The 17,853-nt window shown below is 50.5% G+C and overlaps 1 protein-coding gene across 5 annotated transcripts; it reads left to right on the top strand.

The window, feature by feature from the left end:
- The first annotated feature begins 2,395 nt into the window (after nucleotides 1-2,395).
- ELOVL1 (ELOVL fatty acid elongase 1) lies at nucleotides 2,396-15,452 on the top strand. Of its 5 annotated transcripts, none has more exons than XM_085512282.1 (9): nucleotides 2,404-2,451; nucleotides 3,010-3,104; nucleotides 11,661-11,722; nucleotides 12,124-12,314; nucleotides 12,470-12,550; nucleotides 12,745-12,801; nucleotides 13,150-13,255; nucleotides 13,435-13,571; nucleotides 13,979-15,452. In XM_085512282.1, exons 3-9 carry the CDS (start codon nucleotides 11,677-11,679, stop codon nucleotides 14,231-14,233), a joined length of 873 nt encoding a protein of 290 aa, XP_085368408.1. In that variant the 5' UTR covers nucleotides 2,404-2,451; nucleotides 3,010-3,104; nucleotides 11,661-11,676; the 3' UTR covers nucleotides 14,234-15,452. The 5 variants fall into 5 exon arrangements, with proteins under 5 accessions (XP_015725540.2, XP_085368408.1, XP_015725539.2 ...); XM_085512281.1 differs by lacking the exons at nucleotides 2,404-2,451; nucleotides 3,010-3,104 and adding exons at nucleotides 3,280-3,298; nucleotides 5,453-5,584; XM_015870054.2 differs by lacking the exon at nucleotides 3,010-3,104 and having other exon boundaries at nucleotides 2,396-2,451.
- The last annotated feature ends 2,401 nt before the right edge of the window (nucleotides 15,453-17,853 follow it).

Here is a 17,853-nt window from a genome sequence, read left to right as displayed (position 1 = left end):
GGGAAGTGGTTGTGGAGTGCATGTTAGGTCACCACATTGGCCTGAAACCCCAACCACCTATTGGGACTAGAGAAATCACCAGGATTTGCAGAGCAACTCTCAGGCTCCAGGCAGTCTGGGACAGGTTACTGGAGCTGATCCACTCCTGTGGGTTCTAAATTATGAAGGCAAAATGAAATGGCTTCAGAGAGAGAGGCTGGTGACAAGCAGAGCTGGACCTTCCTTATCTACTGCATTTTCTCTCTTCAAAGACACGTCCCTGTGAGGCAGACTTGGAAGCTCCTCACAAATGGGCAGATTTTAGGTTCCTACCAGCAATAGAGCTTGCAGAGCTGCCATGGTCTTCTGCTGCAGCCTGCTGCATGTGGACAGCTATGAAGGCTAGTCATCTCATACCTGCCAGCTACGGAAATGTGTGTCCTTTCTGGGTAGCTCGCAGGGATTTTAGATTCCAAGACTGAAGGTATTTTGATCTTCTGGCTGAAGGGGGGAGGGATGTACTGACAGTGATGGAGTAATTGTCCTTTTCTGTCAGGATGATGCAATCAGCATAAATAACAGATGTAAGTTTGTGCAAATGAGTCATTTAACGTTGATATCAACCATGGAAGGAGGCAGCACTTCAGCTTCAGCTTAACCAAGCGTGCACACTCAGGTTATTTTACAAGGCTGAGAGCAAAGGTGCAATGCTGAGAAACCACACCGGTATCTCTCATCACATACAGATGAAATTGTTGTCACTAATCCCTAAGGTCATAACCCTTCTTCGAACTTCATTCCTTTTTTATTGCTTAGTTCCTACAGACCTTCCCATCTGATAGTCTGATAATCCTCTATACCGACGGCTTCCATCTTTGTGCCTTCAGCAAGTTACATTAGCACACACCTGCTTTTTGCACCCAGACAAAGCAATGAGGAAGAAGAGAAACGCATCTGGCTCTGCAAGAGCTGAAGTAACAACTGGTGGATGGAACAACGGGAAGGCTGATTGCAAAGATTCACACCCACATCCGTCTGATCAGATCTCTGGGTTGAATAGAATCAGCTGGTCGCTCACTAAAACCAGACTGAAGTGGTGTGCTCTTCTCTCAGATAAGAGGTAGAAGAAAGTGCCCATATTCTCCAAATGTGGGGCCCTGTGTACCCGAGACAGGCCATACACGGCACATGCTACTGTAAACAAGAGCATGACAGTCAGGTTGTTGTTTGAATTGCAGGTGAGTTGTTAATAAACAGTAGGGCTCTGCCAGCTGCGCAAGCAATTGGGCATCCTTGTGCAGGTGTGTGACACAATCATCTCGTTTGTAGCCCATACTGCAGCCAGAGCAACATACCTGGCTGGCTGCAAATGGCGTTTCTCCCATATTTTGAGTCACACAGGCAGGATTCCAGATTGAAGCAGGTCATCCATTTATAAAAGTCTCTCTCCCAACACTTTGGGAACATCAGCCTGTACGTGACAGGTTGTATCGCTCTGACTTTGTCTCCTTCATCCTCTATTTTCGAAGGACTTTCTTCACTTTATGTGGTCGTGCTCAGGAGCTCCACAGCAGTCAGCAGACAAGCCAAGTCCTTGCTGGAGACCTGCAGGACCCTGCATTCTCTTCCAGTCACATCCAGTTGGGCCAGCACTGCTCTGCGGGAGAATTAGCAGCAGAAACAGAAGATGAAGTAGCAATGGAAAGTTAAAGAGCGAATATCCAACAGGAATAATGGTGGAGAGAGTAGACACAACAGGGAACTGGAGTCCTGGACTGAGAGGAGAGAAATAAACTGCATTGTGAGCAGAAGAGAGTAACCTGGAAATCTATTCCAGTAGAAGGACGGGGTTGGGCTGTGAAATTTGGGGCTCAGTTTTAGAGCCTGACAAGCCTGACAGCAAGGGTGGATCCAGAGGAGAGAAGGAATGCTTAGAGAAAGCTATGAGAGCTGGGATATGAGGCTGAAAACCATCTAGCAGAGAGTGGGAAGGAATCCATTGGTCTTCTCTTGTCTCATGAGAAATGGCATAGCAAAATTTCCATTTAACTGGACCAAGAATCAACAGAAAGATCAATGGTTCAAAACAAGATTACAAAGAAAACAAACAAAACAAATGAAGAGCAGCAAACAAAACTGATGCTTATCCTTAACAAGGGAGAAGAGCAATCCAGCCAGCTGCAGGCCTGCCAGTCTGATATTAGCAGTGTTTGATTAAAGAGTAACTCAGCATATGGACAGGAAATGGAAAGTGGGTTAAAATACAGTCTGTTACATCTAACTAACCTTACTATAAAGCAATTGGCCCTATGCAGACTCCAGGGGAACAGCCGATACACTGGGAACCTTGGTAGGCAGCGGGGGCAGAGGTGAGCAGAGGAATTTCACGTGGGAAGGAGTGGTTAAAGGTCAGAAGAACAGAGCTTGGTGCAAGAGAGCACATCAGGACACTCAGAGAACGCTACCACTGAGGTATGTTGTAGATATTAACAAAAATATTAGGGGCATTCTGGTGAAATTTGCTGGGATCCAGTGCTGTGAGGCATTGGAAGTACAGGAAGGGAACCATGTACCAACAGAATAGGTGTGAAAATCCCTGTTTGGGGATTTTGTGAGCTGTGAGCACCTGAAGGACGGGACAAACACAGCGTTGGCTCTGTTCAAGCAGGGAATGTGCCATCTTCATCTTCAGGAGGAACCTGAACAGCAGCATGGCCACAAGTGTTGCCTGGGCAGTAGGAAGCTTGTTTGGCCATCTGTGTAATGGCTGAGAGGGAGATGATTGCTATCTACAAATACAATGGACATAAATACATAGGTGAGGATCTATGGGAACGTGGTGCAGGAACAAATGGATATTAACCGGCTGTGAATCTATATAAGGTAGTAAGGAGATGGTTCCTAAGAATTAGCAGTGAATTCTAAAACAGGTATGATATCAAAAAAAAAAAAAAAAGAAAAGAAAAAAAAAACCAAAAACCCAACATATGCGACTTGTTTATTAACTTGTCTATTGCTCTCCCTCTGCAGGGAGCTGCTTCACCTCTCAGAACCAGCCAACACCACCCCAAAACCCGGCACCCACCCAGCCAAAACTGAGACCCCCTCTCCGCCCCAGCCCTGAGGTGATGCCGGTGTGGGCGTGGCCACAAAATGGGCGGGCTGCAGCTCGAACCGCGATTGGCCGCGAAGTGAAATCCCCGCCCCTTTTGGGCGGAGCTCTTCTCTCTAAGCCAATCGTCAGCGGCGTGGGGGGCAGGGCAGTGCTATATAAATGCGGGGGAGCCGTGGTGGCGGGCAAAGCGGGGTGCGGCGGGCGGTGAGTTGTGTTGGGTGGTGCGCCCATGTGGGGTGGGTGGGCCGGCTGGCGGTGCTGGGTTCGGCTGGGGCTGAGCCTCCCTTAACGTGTTACTGGGAGGGAAGTAAGAGGGTTTGAGGGACGATTTAGGAGGTTTATGACGGGATGTGTAAGTGGCTGGTGAATTGGGGTTTGCTTTTGGAAGAGTCGTTCTATATGGGGTGCCCCATAGCTCGGGGTTGGCGCTTCGGCCGCTGCCATGTGCCCGCTGTGCCGGCAGCCCCAGGGCCAGGAAGTGCCGGCAGCAGCCGCGTGTCTGCGCCAGCCGCTGCTGTCAGCCGGGATGCTCCGGGGCACGGGACGAGACGGGCGGGGTCCCATAGACCGAGCCCTGCGACAGCGTGGGCGCCGCGAGGAGGGCCGGACGTGGGGTGGCCGTGGTCCGATGGGGTGGGCCGGGTGTTGCGACACGGCCCTGGCAGGTGGCGAGGCGCTGGGCCGCTGGGCGCGGCCGCCGCCGGGCAGGAAGGCACGGAGAGGGGCTGTCACACGCCTTAGGGGGGTGGCGACGCCCCTCCAGCCGGCTGGAGCCGGGGATGCCCCGAGCCTGGAGCGGCCGGAACGCCTCGGCCATGGTCCGGCAGCGCTGCTCGGACCCGGTGCGGGCTGCCCGGCGTGTTACGGGTCGGCCCGCTGGCTGTGGAGCCGGCCGTTCTCGCACTTCCGGGCTGCGGGGCTCAGGGCCGCGGTAGGCCCCGGCACAGCCTCACCCCGCCCCGCGGCCTGACTGGGCGCCGACCGCGCTGAGCGCTCCGGGCCGGCTGGGGGGAGGCTGCGGGGTTGAACTGCGTCCCTACGGCCTGTAGTAGCGAGATGGAACGTGAGGGGCCCGGAGCCCGCAGTGCTCGGCTCGAGGCGGACCCCGCTGCAGCTGGGGCTCCAGTCGGGTTTCCTCGCAGTGAGGCGCGAGCAGCCTCCGCTGGCAGCACAGAGGCTGGGGAGCGTTCTCGTACATAGCCCTCAGCATCAATGTGCCATTGAGAGATTCCTCTGCCCTCCTCCTCCGGTCAGGGTGGCAGTACCAGGCCTCTGCGGCGAGCACAATGTTAGCTTTGAGCGCCGGCTGGTGTAGGTGCCGGTCCTCCCTCTGGCCCTTGCACTGGAATGCTGGTGGGAGGAGGTCCCTGTCACTTTCCTGGTGGCAGCAGTACCCGGGCTGTTGTGCATGAGGTTTGTGTATGTTGGACAACTGCAGATGTAATAACTGCTCATCTGTCTGACTTATTGTAGGCAGTGCTGAGCTTGATCTGTATGTCATGTACATGGCCCTTATGTGATGATATACAATGTTAGTGAAGCTGCCGCTTTGATTTCACAAGGCCTGATGAGGCAATGTGAATGTAAGGCTGTGTACCTTACTGTATAAGTACCTTAGTGTATAAACTCCTTTCTGTGGCTGCTTGTTGCTGTCCCACTGGCTGTTTGTGTTGCTTCTGGATGGCTGGAAGAAATGAAGCAACTCGCAGGTGAAGGCTCATGCACTTGTTTGGTGGGTGGTGTGGGATAATGCAATGTACTTTGCTGCTAGTGCATTCCTCAGAGCATCTCATCCCTACGCCAGGATCATCTGCGCAGCAGTGCATCCATCCTGCGGTGCTGCCTGAAATTGTCCACCTTCTCTTCTGCTAGAATGCAGTCAGGGCAGATTCCTAAGTGGATGGAGCTGACCTTGCCACTAGACCTGCTGGATGGCTTCTTAAGGATGGCTTACAGAGTCAAACAGTTGACTGAGCCCTTGGGGCTTGACTGAGGCTCCTTATCTTCTTCAAAGAGATGAGCCCCTTCAGCTTGTGGGTGTGAGCTGCTGCTGACAACATATTCCTTTGAGATGCAGCGTGATGCCAACTGTTGCAGCAGCGTCTCCTTGCTGCATCTCAGTGTAGGGATTAAGCCATTCCACCAGCACAGCCCAGGCCTCTGTGCTCCTGTCCTGCATAGCATTCTCATCTCTATTTCCCTGTAAGTCTATTAGTTATGGAGAGCATGTATAGCCCTCTGGGACAGGAATATGATTCAGTCCTAGTAAAACTGATACAATGGGCTCAGGGAAGAGGCAATAAAATCATTCTGACCTAGACGTGTTTTGAAGCATGTCTTTTATTTTTTATTTTTTAGGTGGAAACAAGGGACATAGTGTCTTCTGTTTCTTCCTGATGGAGTAAAGCTTTACATCTCCATGATGCTCTGATGCTGGTTTCCTTGCATTACTATGTGATTGACTTTGCACTGTTGTCAGAGAGTGGAGAGGTGAGCAGTTTCTTTTTCTCACAGCTCTTGGGCTGTGATCCTTTAGGAATGAGCTTCCAGAGGTTCTGGGAGTGATGACCCAAGAGATTTTTGCCCGTTTCTATGCTTTTGTGCTGGATTTGTGCCAGCATGTGCCTTGCTGTCAGGTGGTGGGTGTATGTGGGCTGGAAAGTCTGGTTCCTGCCAGTCAAACAGGTGAGGCAGCCTGAGCTCCTGCAGGGAGGAGTTGGTCCCCAGGAGCTGTGAGGCTGCTGTTGCTCACAGATGACAGGCTGCAGCCTTTTCTGCCTCAGCCTTTCAACAACAACAGGCTGCATCAGAGACTGCAGTTCTGTGTGGATGCAGCTTGGTCTGGTAGTTCTTGGTTCTTCCTTGGAGCCTGTTTAATTTCAGGTTGATCCTTCCCTTGTAGGACAGATCAGGTCACATAAGCAGTCACTGAGGCAGGAAGATCTCCAGCTTTGGTGCAAGGTGTGCTTTTAGTCTGTGATCATTGATCTGTTAAACCGCTTGCTCGTGGTTTGCTAATAGACTTTTTCCGTATACATAGGGAGTTATATCCCATGCTGCTTCTACTTAATCCTAAGAGGCTTTCCTTCTCTGTATGGGACAAGTGGGAAAAGCAGTAGACTTGGCTTTAAGTTATCAACCTGCACCTGTGGAGATAATGAGGCCTAATGCTTATAAACCCTGTTAAAGGTGCTACCTGTTATGCCTTAAAGCTGTTGAACTCTGCTGTACAGCTATGATGCTGCTGGAGTCTCTGGTATCTCTAGTATTGCCAATGAACATAACTCTTGTTTGAAGGTGGTGTGTGACTTTGCTGCCCCTTGTGCAGGGAATAGGGAAGACTGAAGCTGATGGCATGGGAAGCTGTAGTCAGCCCTTCCCCAGGTGAGAAGTGGCTCTGAGTTTGTAATGGGCTTTTTGAACAGTCAAGGCAGAGCTATTAGACTGATTTTGAAAGTTGTCTTTCTGCTGCTTGCTTTGTGGATTTTAAATATCCATCTTGTTTTAGTGTTGCTGTCCAACTAGTGCTCATGCCTGGATGGGACAGCACACTGATTATTACTGTGTGATGATTACAGACACTGCTGTGGGATTGGGTTTGGAGCCTTCTTGTGAGCTATTTGCATGATAAATGAAAGCCCCAGAGATGAGCACCCTGGTGCTGTGTCCACCCCACATGCAGATAGGGCTGATCAGTGTTCCTCTGCCAGAGGGCTCTGACCTACTTCTAGTAGTAGGTGTCGGGATCAGCCCTTCTTGGTCTAACCCTGTGTCCTCCATCATCACCTACTTCATTCTATTCTTTGGGTGCTCTTTGCTTTGTACCATGTAGGGCTGCTGTGTGCCATTGCTTCAGATAGGTAGCTCAGCCATCTCTGCCTCACCCTGTACTGTGTGAGTATAACACAGAGTTACTGTGGCAATGTTGCTTTTACTTCTCAAGGAGTTTTGCCCAGTTTCTTTATTCCTTCACCTTAGTTCCTTGCACTGTCAGAGTTTCTCCCATTGTTGCCTCTTCCTGACAGCTCTCATCTTTACTGATAGCCTGAACATGGACTCACCACTGTTGGGTATGATAAAGAATAAGCCTATGCTGACAGTTTGGTTGGTCAGTTCAGGAAGATTATGTCCCTGGTGGGAAGAAAAGCCCCACTGTATGGATCTAGATCTCTCACTGCAAGTTGTGTTTCTGAGACCAAATCTGACTGCCTGTTTATTTTTTTGCACAAGGTTACTAAGCCCTATTGCTGCAGGCTTGTTCCTTCCCCTGCAAGCTTGAGGGGATCTGATGACTACCCAGACTCCATAGGTTGCCTACTAGTCTGTCTCTTCTCATTCCTACCTTCTGGCAAGTATGGGAAGGAGAGGAGGTAATGTTTATAGGATGCCATCCAAAAGCCTCTATTGGTGTTAACACCCACCTGCTGAGGACGAGGAAACTACTCGGCTCCAGACAGGTCAATCACATTGTGCTGCTTGGAGCTGATGCATAAGGATCAGTGCTTGGCCAACTAGTGGCTGTGGCAGCACTCTTGCCAGAGCTGCTGCATAGCAAGGGCTTGAGAGTTTGCTCCTTCATTGGGAACACAACTCTTCTGTATTGACATGAAAGTATTCTGATGTTGACCATCTGTTTTCAGGCTGTAACGTCCTTTTTCATTCAGCATGATATATAGCTGAGCCAGAGGAAGTAATAAATGGATGTATGATTCAAGTAGGGTCTTATCTGGTGGTGTTAACTGTGGAGTTCACCAGGAAGCTTTGTGCTGCCACATGGGCTGGGAGGTCTGGGACTTGTTATCAGACTCTGGTCGGTCCAACCATCACCAGTCCTCAGAGCCAAGGTGTCAGGCAAGGACAGCTCTATTTTCTTACTGTACCCCAAGTCTCTTGGCTTTGTTTGCCACACCTGAAGTGTAGCATCTTGTGCCAGGCTGGTCTTCTTTGCATGCAACTTGGGGCTCAGGTATTTCTCTTATGTTCTCATTTCTCTTGGGGTACAAGAAGGGACTTCAGCATGTGGACAGCAGTATTCCAACTGAGTCTTCACACTGATGGCTGGAATCATTTAACATACCACCTTATACTTAAATACAGCTCTCCTGTTGATTGTTCTCCTGCTGTATGTGATTGAGCTTGCTTCCCAAGATGCTGTGCATGAAACTAAGTGTGCACTGACTATTGTCCTCTATTCCTCCTGAGGTGAAAGAGCTGCAGAAGGAGACAAATACAGTTTTCTCTGCTTCATGGTAAACATCAGTCTTAGAGCAGCCCCCCTTCAGAGCCTGTACAGAGCAGGGTGCTGCTGCTCAGGGATGCCCGAGTTCCTGCTGCCTGGTCTCTGACTGCCTTGCTTCTATTGTTTTATGTTGGGAAGATGCTGTTGTGCTCACCTTGATGAGTTCACTTGCATATAAGCTAAGGGAGATCTCATCCTGGAGCTGACTGCTGCAGTTGATGGTTGGAGGTGCCAGCTTGTGCTGCCTTCTGCATGTGCTTCAAAGTCTCTACGTTCTGGGGTGCTCAGTCCTGTTCTTCTGCAGTAGCAGCTACCATCAGCAGATCGTCTGAACTGTAGATCCCTATGGCCCTACTGGGAAATGCAGGGTCTGAGCACTTGAAGTATGCACAGGCACTGCCAGACCCCTCTGGGGTCAGAAGCTCTACAAGGTTGGGTGGGTGCTTTTGCTGTGCTGGGGTGGAGCTGGGAAAGGGTGAGCTTTGGAGGAGGCCTTTTTCTCTGGGGTTGTGGAGTTCAGCAAGCCTTGCTGCCAGCTTGGAGGTGAGGGATGAGGGTTGGCTCGTTGTCCAGCCAGTTGGTTATCTCCTGACCTTTGAGGGTTGATGTTCCCTTGGGAGCCTCATGAGGACCAAGCCTGCCATAGCCAGTTCAGCAAGGCAACTCTGTGGCCACCAACCAGAATGTTTTGGTACTGCCTGTAATTAAACTAGTGGGGAGATTATTGTTACTTGCCTGTTACAGGGACTCATTTCTTACTTGAATACTGATGAAATGAGTGTGCTGGCTACTAGGTTGCTGGGGCTCACTGTGTTGCTTGTGGTAACTGCTGTATGGTGAAAGATAAGTGCTTTGGAAGGTGCATGTGCTCTGTGAGGTGAAGCTCCATGGGTTGAGCTGTTGTCTGTCACTGGTTCACAATGCTGTGGTCAGGCTGCTGGGACTTGTTATAATGGGCCTTGCTGTTCTTGCTGAAGTAGCACAAACTGGCTGCATAGCTTGTTGGAAATCTGCAGTGTACACACTGCTTAGTGTAAGTAAGCATCTAATCCTCAGCGTTGGTTACTGGGACAGATTTGGCCTGTTGCTTTAGCCTGCGTATGAAATTTCCCCTGAGACAGAAGCGATAAACCTGTTGGTGAGAGGTGGAAGCAGATGTGTTGCAAGGCCTTCAGGCAGCATGTGGGGTGTGTTTGGGCCCCAAGGTGCTTTGGGAAGCTTGAACCTGTTTCTTAACTTCCCTTGAGCTAATCAAGGCTCAGTTTTGGGATCTCCGGTCTCCTCCCAGTGTCTTGCACAAGGGGACCAGGATCTTGGAGTCAAAGGAGAACAACTATTTCTCCTGTACCAGCCTGTGAGCTGTGAACTCTTATGGCATGTTGTGTAGCATAGCGTGGTAAGGGCAGATGCCTGGTGAATACTAACTCCTCTCAGTGTGCAGAGAGACCTGAAGTGGTGGTGTTGTATAGAGGGATGAGGCACCTTGCAAGCCCTTCTGCTTTCCAGTGTGGAACAGCACGGAGCCCTTGACTCAGGAAGGCCAATACATTTCACATCCTCCTGCCTGGCAGAAAGTAATGCCTGAGTCTGCTCTACAATCATCCTTCTGCAGCTCTATCTGAAGACCATGGCTGCTCTTCAGGAGGTGGAAGTGGGTGAGACCTACTTGCATTTGCTTACTGAGCAAGGTAGGCTTTGGTCTGCACTTGTAGGACCTTGCAGCTTGCTGGTGTGGATATCAGATCTTGCAGAGACCCAAGGACTTTGGAGTCCCTAAAAATGTGGCTGCTATGAGCTCTGTCCAACAGAACAATATCCTGCTGCTGTGGAAAAACTCCTACATCCTTTCCATAAAGTCTGCAGCATAATCCTTTTAGTTCTGCCATGGTAGAAATCCTGGTGTGTGCCCAGAGCCTTTGTTCAGGATGAGGCTGGTGCCTTTTCTCCCTGCAATCAGTTGAGCAGTGTTAATCCATAGCTTCTAAGCTTGTCTCCCTCTTATGAGTGTGAGATGTCGCTCTGAGCTTGTAGGTGCCTTTGATACTATCTTATCCCAGCCTGCCCCAATTAGGTAAGCGCTCCATAGGAGCCTTGTGTCTTTACTAAGACTGACTCACTCAGCTTGATAAGATAAACACTGAGCTTGAAAAGTCAGGTCCCCATGCTGGCAGCTAACTCTTGAGGGCTACTCAGTCTAGCAAACAGAGGTGTAGCTGGGTGTTGTGGTCAAAGTCTGAAACTCAACAGACAAGTCTGGAGCTTGTTCTCTCTCTCATGAGAGCAGCTTAAAGCTCAGTGGCTTTAAGAGCTATACTTACTGACCTTCCCACAGCTGAAGCCTTGAGTAGCTTTCAAGGATGCTATAGTTCCTGCTGTGCTTTTCTGGCTTCTGTTACGTGTGCAGAGTGCTAATCGTAGTGCCTGGAACTGGCTTCTCTGTTGCCAGCCAAGGTTCCCAGGGTCTCTGGGGGTGCTGGCTGCTCTGAAGCCTCACTTGAAGGGGTGAAGAGGCTGTTGGAGGGAGGGAGGTGGCCCTGCCTGATTCAGTGGAGCAGGGTATGAGTGGGTGAGCACAGAGCTAGCACTGCTGCTATGGTGGTACAGGTTTGCTGTCTTAAGTGGTGAATGGGAAGGTAGACAGCAGGTCACTGTGTGATCCCGTTTTGATTCTTGGTAGTCTTGTGTGGTGCTTGCTGCTGTCCTGCCTGGTCAGAGTTGGAGGGGTACTGGTGTGACTGCGACTGGATGCTCCCTGCTGGAGAAAAGGTCGCTTCAGCCTCTCAGCTGTAGCTTGGATTAGTGATGTGCTTCCTGATGGGGGCAGCAGTAATCCTCCAGGAAGATGCCGTGGGGGGACCCATTTCTCCAGGCTCGTGTGTGGGAAGTGATTTCTGTGCACCTTCTTGGGGGCAGGGATAGGATGGGTGGGATTTCTGCTCTGCAGCATCATGGGTGTTAGTGGTATTAGTGGTGTTAGTGCTTGAGCATGTTACAGTGAGAATGAGATCAAGGACATGGAGATGCAGTACTGGGGCTGGAAGCTTTCTTAAATGAAACATTAGGATCTGCCATTGGAAGGACTGCAGGTAATAGATGATGTGGTTTCCAGCAGAGGTGGGGAGACAGGATCGGGTTTGTGGAAGAGGAGTAGGTAGTACATGCCTTTGCTGGGAGGTGGATGCTGGTATATAATCAGTTGGAAGCAATGACAAGCAGGTAAGCATAACAGAACCCCTGAAGCTGTGCTCAAGATGTGATGTGTAGGGCTGTGCTCCACAGGCTGCCTTCCTGGGTCAACTGCCTGATCTGCCCTTCCTCTCTCCACAGACATACTGCCACAGCCATGGAGGGGATTGTGACTATGTATCAGGACTTCATGAAGAAAGCAGGTGAGTAGCTCTATGCAGATGCAGGGTGCGTGGCATTGTGTGTTGTACTGCCACAGACCTGGGGATGTGTTCTGCTGTATCTGATATAACGCAGGCCTAGCTGTGTTCTGTCCTAATGTAAGTGCAGCTCTGGGGTTTTTGGGCTACCTGAGACTATCTTGCCTCAGTGTCTGCTGAGGCATTTGTGTGTTCCTCCAGGCAGCTCTAAAGTCCAGCTTCAGGCTGTATCTTAGACAGCTTTGCTGGGTTCTCCAGTCTCTGTTACCAGGTTGTCCCTTGCCTCTACTCCCATCCTTGGAGAATGGGATTTTCACGTCCTTAACTTAATTCTGGTGTTAGCATTGCTGTTAGCAGATTGGGGTTGGGATGCTTACTGCTGTGTACCTTGGCTTTCTCCACAGACCCCCGCATTGCTGATTATCCACTGATGCAGTCCCCGTTCCTTGTGTTGGGCATCCTTCTGGCATATGTCTACTTTGTACTCTCCTTGGGTCCCCGGCTAATGGCAAACAGGAAGCCTTTAAACCTGAAGAAATTCATGGTGCTATATAACTTCTTCCTGGTGGGGCTCTCACTCTACATAGTCTATGAGGTGAGTTGCCAGCAGGTTGTCTGTCACATATAAAGCAATCCATGCAGGCTGTGTGGGTCATGGAAGAGCGCTCTGTGGGTTTTTCTCTGGTATTTTGAGCAGAGCTGGGAAATGCAGTGACTTGTATGTTGGACCTCACTCTGCTCTTGTTGCAGTTTCTGATGGCAGGGTGGCTTACTGGGTACACCTGGCGATGTGACCCCGTGGACTTCTCACAGGACCCCAAGGCCCTCAGGGTGAGTTCTCCTGTCTCTCATAAATAGGGATGGCTTTCAGTGCTTGTCTGGACAGCAGGTTCCCTGCCTCTCCTCTGAGGCAAATGACTTGGTATCTGGCTTCTAATGTCACTCCAGATTTTCTGTGTGGAGAGATCTGGTCATGGGGCATGTTCTGACTGACATGGGTCTCATGTTAACTTGTTCTGTTACAGATGGTCAGGGTTGCTTGGCTGTTTGTCTTTTCCAAGTTCATTGAACTGACGGACACGGTGAGTAAGTTACTGGAGAGGCCTTGTTCTTGGGGGAAACTTAATCACTGCTTCGGGCAGAGATTTGAGGCTCAATGTACCTAGTGTACCTGAGGTGGTAGGTGCCTCCTTTGGCCCTTTTGGTCTGAACTGCCAGTAGTTCTATCTGATATCACTGGGAGGTCACTCTGGATATCACACAGGCTACTTCTGTCATGACTCTGAAAGCTGTGGGGTAACCTAATGTATGGTTGCAATGATCTGAGGGGGTGGGAAGCATCACTGAGACCAGACACTGAAGCAGTGGCCTGGGTTGTTTCACCTGCTCCCAAGGTGTTGACTCTTGATGTTGCTGGGCTCTCATTGCAGGTCATTTTTGTCCTGAGGAAGAAGAATGAACAGGTCACATTTCTGCACCTTTTCCACCACTCTGTCCTGCCCTGGAGCTGGTGGTGGGGAGCAAAGTTTGGACCAGGTAAGATAGGAAGTGGCTGGAGAAGGCGTGGAGTTGGTATCAGCAAAATAAGGAAGGTTTTTCCTTTTTTTACTACTGCTGGGCTCCTAGGAACTGTGTTGTTTTGTTTGTTTTTTTTTTAATGTAGTACTGTTTTGCTGCAGATGAATGACTTATTCTTGTGCAAATGTGTCTAACAGGGGGAATGGGATCATTCCATGCCATGATCAATTCCATGGTGCATGTGGTCATGTACTTCTACTATGGGCTCTCAGCAGCAGGACCTGCCTTCCAGAAGTACCTGTGGTGGAAAAAACACATCACAGCCATCCAGCTGGTAAGTCTGTGCTATGAAGTAGTGTGTGTCCTCAGCCTCTGATGTGAAGGGCAGATCAGTGCTTGTACATATAAAAGATGCAACCAGGACCTGTAGTCTTGCTAGACTCTGGGTTTCTAGCAGCTCTGGCCTACTGTGGCCTCTGATAGCCCTAACAGCCTAGTTAGGGCATGAGGATTGCTCAGCCTGCTGCTTCTGGGCTGTAGCTATGTTGGGAGGGTGATAGAGAAACACTGCTTTTAAACTCGTGCTTGCATCTTCCAGCTACAGCTGGCTGCTCTTTGCTATAAGAACCTCTACTTAGGATGGGCGAAGAGCCTACAAATTTCATTTAGAAAGGTGTATAGTGGGAGATCCTTAAGCCAGCTCCCATAAGTTATTTGTTTCTGTTCTGCCTTGTTCCCCAGACACAGTTTGTGATCGTCTCTGTCCACATCTCCCAGTACTACTTCATGCCCAGCTGCCAGTACCAGTTTCCCATCTTCATCCACCTTATCTGGATTTATGGGACCATCTTCTTCATCCTCTTCTCCAACTTCTGGTACCAGTCTTATACCAAAGGCAAACGATTGCCCAGGGTGGCTCAGCAAGCAGCCCAGCACAATGGTAGCAGCATCCATGAGAATGGCACTGTCACCAATGGCAAGGTCAAAGCCAACTAGAGGGCAGCCTGGCCCTCCCAGAGCCAATGAGAGCCCCGGGGCAGAGGCAGCTGGGACCTGTTCCCCTGCTCCTGGGTGCCAAGTCAAGTGCCTACAGACTGTTGTACCCCTGTGCCCAGCCCTGCTGTCCTCTGTCTGCATGCCCAGCCCCTTTGCTCTGAGCAGCTGTGGGCAACTTCTCCTGCTCTTGGGAGGGCTTGTGCTGTTTCTCACTGTTGTTGAACAGAGAGACAGCTGCCTGCACCACAACTTGGGGCTGCAGTCCCATTCCAGTGTTTCCAAAGGAATTTCCCCCAAGTGCCTGCATCTGGCCCTTCTGCCTGGGGGCCATTTCCTTCTGAGTAGGACCAAAAGAAGAGACCGAGACCGATCCCTGTCCTGGTGCCTTCTCCTCTTCCCTGGCTCATTAGAGCCTGCGTGGATGAAGTGACTTGTCCCTGGTTGCTTGCTGCTGCCAGCTCAAGTGTGAGTGCTCCTGCTCTACCATGCCTTGTGCCACTTTGTTCCATGCCACAATGCTGTGTGTCCCTTGTGGTCCCTGTATACCCAGGTGGTGGTGAAGGGGTCCTGCCCTGGTGTCTGTGCTCAGGTGTGGCTGTGGAGAATGTAGGGGCAGCAAATGTGTGGTACTTGAAGGCCCAGAGCTGCCCAGTACAATACACATGCCTTATGCCTAGTACAAAGTGGGGTTGTGACAGCCTGAAAATGCCTCTACCATGTAATAAGCCCAGGTTGCCTTGCATTTCTTTCCTGTGCCTGGGCCGAGTGCTGAGCATGTGTTTTTAGCCATGCTTATGTGATCCAGAATAACAGCTGGTGGCTTGTTCTGGAGTGAGGGAGACCAAGCTCACTGTGCTTTGGGTGACTTCCATTCCTGCAAACTCAAGACTTGAGCAATAATTGCCACCAGAGTTGGCTGCTGGGCTCTCCTGCCTGGAACTGGCTCTTCTCTGGCCTGATGTGAGCACAGCTGAGGATGGTTGTAGTGTACTCTGCTATGGTGTAACGGGGAACACCTCTTGCCTTTGTGGATCCTGCTAGGCTTGAGTGAAGATGTACTCTGCTGTTCAGCAGGGCAGTGCAGCAGCTCTCCTGGGCCTGGTGCCTGTCACCTGCTCTAACCAAAGCTGTGTTAGTAGCCTTGAGGATGAGGTGAAGGAGCCAGGCCCAGTCAGATTGGGCTGCTCTTCTATCACAAATAAACAGACAGAAGGAGAAATGGCTCTGCCCTCTTTGTTTTCCCCCCGGCTTGCTGTGCTGTGAAGCTGTTCCAGCTACTTGGTCCTGCCCAGTGGTTTTGGAGGCAGGGCTGGGAGAAGCAGCTGGTGCAGCAGGTTTGTGCTGGTGGGGAGAGGGTTGTACTGTGCTGATGAAGCAGATGGCAGATTGTTTCCAAGCCCTTTAGTAGAGGGGTGCTCAGGGCAGGAAATGTGTCAAGGCTCCTGTTGTGAAAGTGGCTCCACCCTGTTAAAGAATGGCTGGGGTGGAACAGAGGTGTGGGCTGGGACCTGGGCCAGTAGAAGCTGCTGCTGCTTTTCAGAAATCCTGGCTCCGGTGCAGAATTGGGGTGGAGTGGGGATTAGAGACTGTGGAAACCCAGGTTATGGGGAAAACAGCAGGAAGGGCAGCTAGATGCTTTCTGAAGAGAAGGGAATCTGCTTAAAGCTGTTACCGTCTCTGAGTTATGAGGGTGTGCTGATCTCTGCAGGAAGCATTTTGGGATGAACAGAGGACAGTTTCGGCTGCTGCTGTCTTGCTCTTGCTACAACAGTGCATCTTCCTCAGCTTGGTTCTGTTCCTCTCTACCAGCTGAAAAAGTTTGGCTTTTATTCAGAGTGGTCAGTACTGCCTTCCCCATCACCTTGTGCTGAGTGGGAAGGCCGGACTTGAGTGTTGACTCAGTCTGGAGGCTTGGGCTGGGTAGCCAGCCAGCTTGTGGGGCAAGGAGGAATGCATGAATCCAGCAGGCCTCCAGGTGAGTTTCACTATAAATTTGATTGTGGTGTGGGAAGGCTTTAGTGGAAGTGTAGCCAAAGCCCTGCAGCTGGGTTTGGTGTGGGTGAGAGCTCGGTTACTTCTGCCTTGCCTCACTGTACATCCCTTAGGAGGGATGCCAGGCTGCTGCCCTGTGTAAACATTCTTTCCCATTCCTACTGGTGCCCCTCCTGGGGTAGGGTCTGACAGGGTTCTGGTTCTTGTTGAACTGGTTGTATATCAGCTCAGTGCTCAGAATTCACACCTTGAGCTGGGGACAGTCCAGCTGAGACAGAGTTCTGCTGTTGTTTAGCTTCCTTTCCTCTCTCTGCTTCTAGCTGGCTCTTAGTGACAGGACTGGCTTTGCTTTTGCCCAAAATAGTAACAGGAGTTTAAACTACTTACACTTGATATTTTAAAAGAGGGCTGTTCCTTCTACGTGCTCTGCTTGCCCTTCCTCCAATTGTTCCTATTAGCTTGTGATCTTTCCATGGGTGGGCTGTGGAGCTTAGTCATTTATTCCCTGTTGGGGGCAGGCAGTTCCAAACTGCATTTACACCCTATATGGCAGTTGCAGGGTTGTTGTGGGAGCTTAGCTCCCTCCTTCCCTCCAGGGTAGCAGGACCAGTATCTATGTAATCCCATCTCCTTCCAGTAATGCTCAGGGGACTTTCAAGAGCCATGTAAAAGCAGTTTTGGAGGCGAGCATGGGCTAAGAATGTAGGCAAGCCAAACCCTGAGGAAGATAAACCACTGTTCCATTGGGGTAGGTGGAAAAACTGCGCTGACTTTCAGGCATGGAAAGCCTTCTTTCCAGACACAGAAACAGATGGCAAGCGAGGCTGAGTAGTGGAAGACACAGAGCAGCAAACTTGCCTTAACTTCCATTACTTGGGTGAGGGGGGGAAGGCTCTTAAAGCAGCAACCCAGGCTTGGGCAGGGAACAGATCTCTTTGCCACCCTGACCCCATCTGCCCCTAGACTTCCTTTGCCCTTCCAGGTAACAAATAGGAGTATAGAAAGGTCATTCCTGTGCTCAGGCTGTGCCTGTCTATCCTTCCTCCTGCTGCAGCTGCTGTGACTCCCCTCTGTGCCAGCATTATGTGCAGCCCTTCTCTGCTGCCTATGATCTAAGGCAGTGGCTGCCTGGTGCAGCACACAATACTTCCACCTGTCCCCACCTGTGAAGGCTTGTCTGTTTGAATGGCAGAAGCAGTTGGAGCCAGGTGCAGCATGATCCTATGCTAAAAGGAAGGTGGAAGCAGCCTATGAGTTGCACAGGCAGCCTATGAGTTGCACAGGCTTTGCTAAGCTGCTTTGCATAGGCTAAGATGTTAATCACAGCTGTGCAGTTCTCCAGGCTTCCCCAAATAGCCCTAAGCAGGAGTGGGTGCACAGTACCCTGGTACAGCCCTCAGACAATGTAGTTCCACATGCAGAGTAGCACAGGCAGCTGTAGCCCAGGTCAAGGTTCACTGTATCCTTTAGCTTAAGATGTTCAAAAAGGTGTGAGATGGTCCCTGTATGACTTCACTAGGGAAAGGAGAGTTTCAGAGGCACAGACTAGACATTAACTTCATCTTGAGAAGAATTACAGCTGCCAACAGTGAACCCCACATTATAAACAGTTCTGCTTCTTACCCACA

This window comes from Coturnix japonica, chromosome 11 (assembly GCF_054131305.1).
Source record: "Coturnix japonica strain WE chromosome 11, WE-NBRP24, whole genome shotgun sequence".
NCBI classification, from domain to species: Eukaryota; Metazoa; Chordata; class Aves; order Galliformes; family Phasianidae; genus Coturnix; species Coturnix japonica.
This window is presented reverse-complemented; position numbering and strand designations above follow the sequence as displayed.